Source organism: Galeopterus variegatus, unplaced genomic scaffold (genome assembly GCF_000696425.1).
Source record: "Galeopterus variegatus unplaced genomic scaffold, G_variegatus-3.0.2 Scaffold11, whole genome shotgun sequence".
Classification (NCBI taxonomy): Eukaryota; Metazoa; Chordata; class Mammalia; order Dermoptera; family Cynocephalidae; genus Galeopterus; species Galeopterus variegatus.
The window spans coordinates 760,175-769,661 of NW_007726122.1; the positions used below are offsets into that span (position 1 = coordinate 760,175).

Here is a 9,487-nt window from a genome sequence, read left to right on the forward strand (position 1 = left end):
AAACTAGTCCTTTTCCACTCTAGGTTTTCCTGAGAGACAGATTTTGCAGAAATTGGGAAATGTGATAGACTTTTTTATGGGCTTTGAAAAATAATATAGCCACTTTATGCTTAATTCTTAATATATGCCAGATACATTTCTAAGTACTTTGTAGATATTTACTGAATTGTCATTTAATTCTTATACAACCCTGTGAAGTAGAATTACTATTATCCCCATTTTATAGATGAAGACATTGGGCACAAAGATACAAAGGACCTTGCCCAACGTCATACAACTACTGATGAAGCTGGGATTTGAATCCAGGTCGTCTGACCCAGGGTTGATGTTCTTAACCCATTATAACTAGACCAAACTTGAAAATGCAATGGTTCCTCACTATATTTAAAAAGACACGCCTAGCCAGTGTCCTCTGCCAACCCCTCCCCTCACTATGTTTCTGCCATGCAGCTGGTGATTGATGCACAGCCTTGGCTTAGGATATCATTGCCAGTGTTGCCAGAGAGCTGAGAGGAGTTTGCCTTCCCGCAGACAGAGGGACAGAATGGGGCAGGCCACATTAGCAGGTAGAGGGGGAAGGGAGTGGCACATTTCAGTCCTGGCTTTGTGTAAGGCTGCGGGGACGGAAATGCCATTTCATACACCTCTCTCAAAGCTTTTTAGCCCTGCAAGGGATTTCTGTAGGCAGTGGTTGCCCTAGTGAGTCTGCCAAATCCTACAGGAGAAATCTGGAAAGTGAGTAAGAATAAGAAGAACTTGCAGCACGGAACGCTTTAAAGCAAACTAGAACTTTGTTTCTGTGAAATCATTGTGGGAGAATTACAGCTAACAACTTGGTTTAAGTATGGGGTTGGATTTTGGCTGTAAATGAACAGTTAGAGTGAGACAATTTTTTAATCATTTGTTATAATCTAAAAATATTAAGTCACTGTGCAAAGGCAACTAACTGGACTGGGAGACAGAAAAACTAGGTTTCAAATCTAGCTCTGCCACAAACGTAATATGTAATTCTGGGCCTATTTCCCCATTTGTACAGAGAGGTATTAGAAATGAGTATCTGCAAGTGTCCTGTAGCTCATATACCTTATGCCTCACGGGATAGCAAAGCCCCCAGCACCTGCATCTTTCCACAGGTCCTCCCCTGAATGGAAAGTGAGGACGAGAAGCCAATGGCTCTCACTCCTCCCTGGATGTGACCTCCTTGGGACTGTACTTGACCAACATTCTGTTGTAGTGGGGTGTTGCCATTTCCTGGCCCCTGGGAGGTGTGGCCTGGCCAGATGATTGTGTGTTTGGGGGACTCTTTAGAGGCTCAAATTTTCAGTGTGCTGTCTTGCAGATGAAGAACAAGAGCTCTCAGCAGCAAGTGCCAAGCACACCCTAAGAGGCTGAGCAGGGGAGAGGCTTGTCTTCATATTCTCCCCTGTAGGTGTCAATGTGTGCACCTGTGCAGGAAGGGTAGGGCAGCATCATGGTCCATCCCTTTGTTCTGTGCTAGGAATCTTCCAGTGACGTTATTTTATCCACTGTGTTCACACTGACGTGGTTGTGTGGGCACCGGTTGAGCAGTCTGCTTCTTGCTGGTGTGTCTGATCTGTCTTCTGTGGTGTCTCATTTTCACTTGCAGTGTAACCAGATCCACCATGGCCTTCGCTCTGGCATTGTCGTCCTTGGCAATGGGAAAGGCATCATCCGGAACAATCAAATCTTTTCAAATAAGGAGGCTGGCATTTATATCCTGTACCACGGAAATCCAATTGTGAGGTATGTGCCTTTTTACCCAGACTCTCTTGCTCGTCATGGCCCCTTTTTTCCTGTCTCATCGTTTTCTCTACTTCCTTTCTTTCCTCCATTTGAAAACATTTTTATTTACTAAAGCAACTGGATGGATTTAAGCAAAGAAGTAGCTTTACCCATAATCCCACCCCAGTAACACAAACTGCTTTTGTGTTTCTGTGTTCCCTTCTGGACAACTGTCTATAGGCATCCTAGTCAACAAACACTACTGAGCACTTTTTCTTTTTTAAAGATGACTTTCCCTTTTTTTTGCATTATTGCCTTAAGATGGGAGTATGTGTTTGTATGTGTGCGTATACATTTAACACACGTGTAATGTTACTCTATGTAAGGGGACAGGGATGCATGGAACTCCCTGCTCCATGGAGTTTACAGTCTCATGCTAGAGATAAGACACATACACAAATAACCACGATGGAAGACTCTGCATAATGAGTACTGTATATAGGTCTCTGTGTAGAGTGCTGAAGGCGCTCAGCCACGATGTCAGCTGAGTGTGTCAGCGAAGGGCACCAAGGCTACTGACATTTGAGTTGTGCTTGAAGGATAAATAGGATTTTATGGCCAGGGAAAAGGCATTCTGGGCCCAGAGGCAGTGAAATTCAGAGTATGTCTGGGGAAAATGGTGGGAAATGTGGTACGTCTAGTCCTGAGATCCTTGGGAGGATGGTGCAAAGGCAGATTGCCACAGATGCACAAAGGACCTCAAATGCCAAGTACAGTAGGCAGAATAATGGCCCTCCAAAGCCATCCACGTCCTAATCTCTGAAACCTGCAAATATGTTACTTTACATGGGAAGAGGGACCTTGCAGATGTGATGAATTTAAGGACCTTGATAAAGATAGGGAAAGATTATTCTAGATTATCCAGGTGGGCCCAGTGTAACCACAAAGGTTCTTATTAGAGGGAAGCAGGAGGAACAGAGTAAGAGAGAGGAGATGTGATGGCAGAGGTCAGAGTGATGAGGCTACAGGCCAAGAAATGTGGGCAGGGGCTGTCCAGTTATCTCAGTTGGTTAGAGCATGGGGCTGCTAACACCAAGGTCCAGGGTTTGATCCCTGTACTGGCCAGCCACCAAAAAAAAGAAAGAAAAAGAAAAAAGATGTGGGCAACCACTAGAAGCTGGGCAAGGAGCTGATTCTACCCTGGAGCCTCCAGAATGAACACAGGTCTGCTGATACCTTGATTTTAGCCATGCAAGACCCAGTTTGGACTTCTGAACTCCTGAACTAGAAGATACAAATTTGTGTTGTTTTAAGCTACTAAGTAATTTGTAATAGTAGTTTGTTATAGTAGAAACAGGAAACTAATACACCAAGCTAAGGAGTTTGGAATTTACCTTGTGGGTGGTGGGGAACTCTTAAAGGGTTTTGGGTGAAGAATATCATAATCAGATCAGTGTCTTGGGTTTTTAAAACATAATTGCCTTGAGAGCATAGGTTGTGCTTTTTTTCTTTATGTTTCCTTGTGACAAGAAGTCGAGATCTGAGGGAGGATACAGAATGAAGTTTGAGATCCCTGAAATGGTCTGGATGAGGCAAACCACAGCATATATTTTTGCTACTGAAGGTTATGTAACCTATTGTGTTTCTCTTTTTGCCTTAGCTGGAAGGAAGCACAAAGCTCAGACTGTGCTCATCTGTAGTAGATATCCTATCCTGGTTCTTGGTACACTGATATGTTCCCTTCTAAATGTTTTCTGATACTTCTTTTATCTTTATTCTGCCTGCCCTGTGTACATGCACATAATTTTTTCTCCAAGTGGCCACAGATCCTTTCTGAAAATGAGATTTGTATTAAAAATAGACCAACCATGCATTTGCTGCCTGTGGCACAGCTGTCAGAGAGAAGAATGAGGTGTGCCCCAGCCCAGGGACTGTGAATTCCTGAATCCCACCATAACTGTCAGCTGATTGAATTGGAACCAGATCAAAGCACACTTTTCAGATCTGAGTTTAAAAAAAAAAAAGGGGGGGGGGGTCAGCCCGGTGGCGCACTCGGTAGAGTGTGGCGCTTGGGAGTGCGGCGGCGCTCCCGTCGAGGGTTTGGATCCCATATAGAGATCGGTCTGCTCACTGGTTGAGTGCAGTGCGGGCACGACACCGAGGGTTGCGATCCTGTTACTGGTCATGAAAACCAAAAAAAAAAAAAAAAAAGAAAAAGAAGAAGATATGGATGTCATTGAACATGCTCAGCTGTGTGGTTTTGAGGACCTCCTCTTCACATGGCAGTAAGGGGTGTGTATGTTTCTCTGAGCAGAAGCCTCTTTGCAGATGCCTTCCATTCGTGGGTAACCAACCCATAAGGTTTCATATACACATTGTCTGATGTTCTCGTTTTGTTTTCTTATGGCTGGCTGGTACAGGGATTGAACCCTGGATCTTGGTGTTATCAGCACCATGCTCTAAACAACTGAGCTCTCTGATGTTCTTGAAACCCCTTTTTAAAATTTGGTTTCCTTCTTTTAAGCATGTCATTATTTTAGGTTGTCATTCTTGGGTAGATAAGGTAAAGAGTGACTGTTGGATACAAACAGCAGATTGTAGGATTGATACAGGCAGAGAGTCCACTTCAGGCTTTGGACAGAAATAACTCNTCATGGCCCCTTTTTTCCTGTCTCATCGTTTTCTCTACTTCCTTTCTTTCCTCCATTTGAAAACATTTTTATTTACTAAAGCAACTGGATGGATTTAAGCAAAGAAGTAGCTTTACCCATAATCCCACCCCAGTAACACAAACTGCTTTTGTGTTTCTGTGTTCCCTTCTGGACAACTGTCTATAGGCATCCTAGTCAACAAACACTACTGAGCACTTTTTCTTTTTTAAAGATGACTGGTAAGGGGATCTTAACCCTTGACTTGGTGTGGTCAGCACCACGCTCTCCCAGTGAGCGAACCGGCCATCCCTATATGGTATCGAACCCATGGCCTTGGTGTTATCAGCACCACACTCCCGAGTGAGCCACAGGCCGGCCCACTACTGAGCACTTCTAACAAGGAGCAGACTCTGCTTCCCAGGAGTTCACTCTAACCTGGAGGACATAGATGCACAGAAATACTCTAAAAGAGGGATGGCGTGGAGATTTTAACTCACCTGACAACTTCAGTCAGTTAATAATGCTGTGTAAGGTCCTGGGGCTACATCTGGCCTCAATGTGACAGCATACCGTGATCAGTTAGTGATATAAGTGATAAGTGGCAGTACTGGGACCCTGTGTCTGCATTTCAGCTTAGTATAGGGAAGACTGTGATTCATACTATGAAAGTGGTACCAAGAGAAGAGAATCTTTCTGACTGGGAGGATGTAGTAAGTCCTCATTTAAGAGGTGGCATTGGAGTTGGACTTTGAAATATGGGTAGGATTTGGACTCTCATGGAGGTGGAGCAGTAGACATTCCTGGTAAAGGAAGCCGCATGAGCAGAGGCAGCAGATTCAGGGTTAGCAAACAGGCCACTATGGCTTGAGAAAAATCTGACACAAGATGTGACATTGATATAAAATAGTGTCAGTTGGGACTGTCCGAGAAAATCTTGGGCCCTATGGTCACTGCGGCATGACCTTTCACACCCCTGTGGCATGCAGCATAGTGGAAAGGAATGATGGCAAGAAGGCTCAAGCCAGGTGAGAAGGGCCTTACATAGACCCCGCTGAGGAAGGGAGAGTTTATTCTGTCTAGATAATGGGAATCATTAACGGTTTGAGCAGAAGACCCACGTGGTGATATCTGTGCTTTAGGAAAATAGCTGGCATTAATGTGTGGCAAATACATTCTAAGGTTTTCTCCCCTGCGACATTCCGTATGTATTTTTCTATGTTGTTACGTGGCCTTTGTAGCACTTTGGAAAGTTCCAGAACATTCCGTTGTTTTGATATTCCATAATTTTTGAACTAGCCGTATTACTGTTAGGCAAATATTTTTTCACTGTTATAGACAGCTTACTAAAAATAGTGGTCATAGAGTTCTTTTCCCTTTTTTTTNGAAAAAAAAAAAAAAAAAAAAAAAAAAGGATGTTCTTAACAGATAATTTAACTTGTTAAACTCCAAAATGCATAGTGTACTTGGCTTGCCCAGCATCAACATAATTTGCTGTTTTTTCACCCAAGTAAGTCAGTCATTTGGATCCTGCCATAAATGATGGGAAAACTTAATCAGTGAACTACTAATCTAATGTTTTATGGGGTGCCAGGCCCTGTGTTAGGCTCCGAAGGGTCAGACGAATGTTTGGACCTAAATCCCTGAGCTCTATGGTGGGAAGGAGGAGGTCCATCTCACAAGAGAGGGGCCTGGTGCCCTTCTAGTAGGGAAGGCAATCGCAGCATTCCTATTAGTAAAAATGACAAACAGCAAATGTATGTCATCCAGGGATAAACCAATTCTGTTAATGCATTGTTGTGATTGGCTTTGTTTGTACAGACAGAGAAACCAAGAAGCAGAGACTGGATAGAAATGCATACCCTTCACTCAGTAGAGCACTGTAATAATAACACCAAGGTCAAGGGTTCAGATCCCTTTACCAGCCAGCCACCAAAAAAAAAGAAAAAGAAGAAGATATGGATGTCATTGAACATGCTCAGCTGTGTGGTTTTGAGGACCTCCTCTTCACATGGCAGTAAGGGNTGTCATTGAACATGCTCAGCTGTGTGGTTTTGAGGACCTCCTCTTCACATGGCAGTAAGGGCTGTGTATGTTTCTCTGAGCAGAAGCATGTTTGCAGATGCCTTCCATTTGTGGGTAACCAACCCATAAGGTTTCATATACACATTGTCTGATGTTCTCGTTTTGTTTTGTTTTCTTATGGCTGGCTGGTACAGGGATTGAACCCTGGACCTTGGTGTTATCAGCACCATGCTCTAAACAACTGAGCTCTCTGATGTTCTTGAAACCCCTTNCTTGGTGTTATCAGCACCATGCTCTAAACAACTGAGCTCTCTGATGTTCTTGAAACCCCTTTTTAAAATTTGGTTTCCTTCTTTTAAGCATGTCATTATTTTAGGTTGTCATTCTTGGGTAGATAAGGTAAAGAGTGACTGTTGGATACAAACAGCAGATTGTAGGATTGTTACAGGCAGAGAGTCCACTTCAGGCTTTGGACAGAAATAACTCCTAAGCAAGCTTAACACAGCCTCCTAGGAACTGTTTGTGCTACCAAGACTTTACCTGTGACCCATCCGCCATGATGACATCTGTTTAAAATGGTGTTTATATGCAGATGACAGTCAAGAGAGGCCACAGAGAATTGGACATCACTGTGCTTGTATAGCATAGTTGTGGTTTTACTTTTGGTCCGGTTCCAGTGACAACCAAAGATTTCTAAGTGCCTGGCTCATAGGACTTCAGGAAGTGCTTTACTCCCCTATGGACTTGAGCCATAGGGAATCCCACACAAGAAGACAGTCACCTTGAAGTTTGACATTGGTGCCCTGGTCTCACCTCTTTGTTTTTTTCTCCTTCCCTTTTAGTGGGAACCACATCTTCAAGGGCCGTGCCGCCGGCATAGCAGTAAATGAAAATGGGAAAGGCCTCATTACAGGTATGGAATGAGAACTTCCTGGAGCTGCAGCCAGCCTTGGCAACCGGCAGCCAGGCCAACGTCCCCTGGCATCACTCCCCTCCCAAGCTTCAGGACCTTACACCACTCCTGTACCCCCACAGACTTCGGCTTCCTCCTCTAACTAGTGGGCTCCAGCTCCATGCTGGCCATGCGTCTCATGAGGAGGGCATAGCACAGAGGGAATGTCTGCTCTCTGCTCAGCCCCGAGCTGACAGGATCTCTCTGGGTAGCTCATGTCATATATAATGCTTTGAGAAGCACTGATGCCGAGCACACTGTGTGAATCCCTCCTCTTGGCTTTTGTATGGGCATCTGACTACTCTGCAAATCTCTGCCTGGTTTACTCCTGCTCATCCTTTGGGTCTCAGCTTAAGTGTCACTTCCTTAGGGAAGCCTTCCCTGACCTCCCCATTATACACAGATACAGTCACTGTTCCCAGCACACGCTGTAAGACATTTTACTTAGTTTCTTAGTGATTTGTTTTGTCAGTCTCCTCTGTTACAAGGTGGTAAATTCCACAAGGCCACGATCAAGTCTGTCTGGTACCTTGGTATAGCCACAGCACAGAGTATAGTGTACCTGGGGAATGAAAGGGATTTGGTAAGTACTAAATCCAGCCTTCATTCAAACATTTATTGAGCACACACTGTGTTCAGGCCATGTTCCAGGAGCTGAGATACATCAGCGAATGAAACAGACAACATTCCTCTTACCATGAACTGACATTTCAGGAGAGGGAAGCAAATAAAAGCATACATATACAAGCAAAAAAGTCATATCCGAGGGTGATAAGCGCTCTGCAGATAATTAAAATAAGAGGGACTATGTGGGCATTGAAGATTGTGTGGTCAGAGCAGGCCTTTCTGAAAAGGTGACACGTAAGCCAGAACCTGAGTGATAGGAAGGAGACACCTGTGGGAACAGACTCGGCATGCCTGAGCGGGGATCACTTATGGGACTGGAGCGAGGGGCAGGAGATGAGGTCACAGAGGCAGGAAGGGGCCAGTCACAGGTCTCGTGAGCCATTGCACACCAGTCTCAGGAGGCCCAGAGTCTGCCCTCCCACAGTGCATCAGTGTCCCAGGACCACCCTTCTGACTTGTGACTCCTGAGTCCACTCCCGAGAGGTGGTGGCTCCCAGGGAGAGAGGAGAGGAAAGGCAAGGTCTGGTCAGAGTATGGAGCAAAGTCTGAGAAGGACAGGCTAGTGCCTTCCCAGGCCTGTGGGGGGACTGGCTGGCTTCTGCCTCTGGGGGCTCAAAAGCCATTTTATTCTTACTCATCAGTCCTCAAGGCTGTTGGGTACAGTGGGTACTGGGGATATAGATGTGCACAAGACAGACACAAACTTTGCCCTCGGGAAAAGCAGTCAGCAGACAAGTCCCTGAAACATCAACTGGCAGACAAGATTCGAGATGCTGACTGCTGACAGGGCAAGGCCTGGGCGTCCTGGTCTGGAGTGTCCCTTATTTTAACTGTCTACGTCCTCATTGCCAGCACTGAAGGTGACCCTTGGATATTGACCTTCTTTTCTGCCTCTCTCCACAGAAAATGTCATCCGAGAGAATCAGTGGGGAGGCGTGGACATCCGCCGCGGAGGGATCCCCGTCCTCCGGAGTAACCTCATCTGCTTTGGCTATTCAGATGGTGTGGTGGTGGGAGATGAAGGCAAAGGACTGGTAGAAGGAAATACCATCTACGGTGAGGAGCATGTGCCCCGGGCAAAGGGTCTTGGGGTCCAGCAGGTTCCACCTCCAGTTTGTGAGTCCTGAGAAAGTTGCCACCTTTCAGAGACTTCATCGGAAGAACAGAAACTATCTCAGGTCATGGTCACACAGGCCCTCTCAGAGTGAATGGCCTCTCTTATATGTGAATCACCTTGCAGTCCAGATTGACCCCGCAGGGTCAGCAAAGCAGAGAGCTTTATCCCCATTTAAAATAGCAAAAGGCAGGAGCTGGATCATGTCTGAGGACCCGGGACCATCTAAGCTCTGTCACGTGTGCATCTGACTGCTCTCATCCTTCCTTTTGATCCAGAGAACTGAAAATATAGTAGGAAAACAGGATAATTTAAAAAGAAAACTATTCTTGGGCCGGCCTGGTGGCGCACTGCGCTAGTGCGCCGCTTGGGAAGCGC

General features: G+C 45.4%; 1 protein-coding gene across 1 annotated transcript in view; it reads left to right on the forward strand.

Moving 5' to 3' along the window:
* The window catches only part of FBXO10 (F-box protein 10), a 31,644-nt gene that overhangs the window by 10,046 nt on the left and 12,111 nt on the right, over nucleotides 1–9,487 (forward strand). The window contains exons 4-6 of the mRNA XM_008587333.1: nucleotides 1,628–1,764; nucleotides 7,259–7,329; nucleotides 8,899–9,051. Of these exons, the coding sequence (XP_008585555.1) occupies nucleotides 1,628–1,764; nucleotides 7,259–7,329; nucleotides 8,899–9,051 (361 nt within the window). The remainder of the gene's footprint in view (nucleotides 1–1,627; nucleotides 1,765–7,258; nucleotides 7,330–8,898; nucleotides 9,052–9,487) is intronic.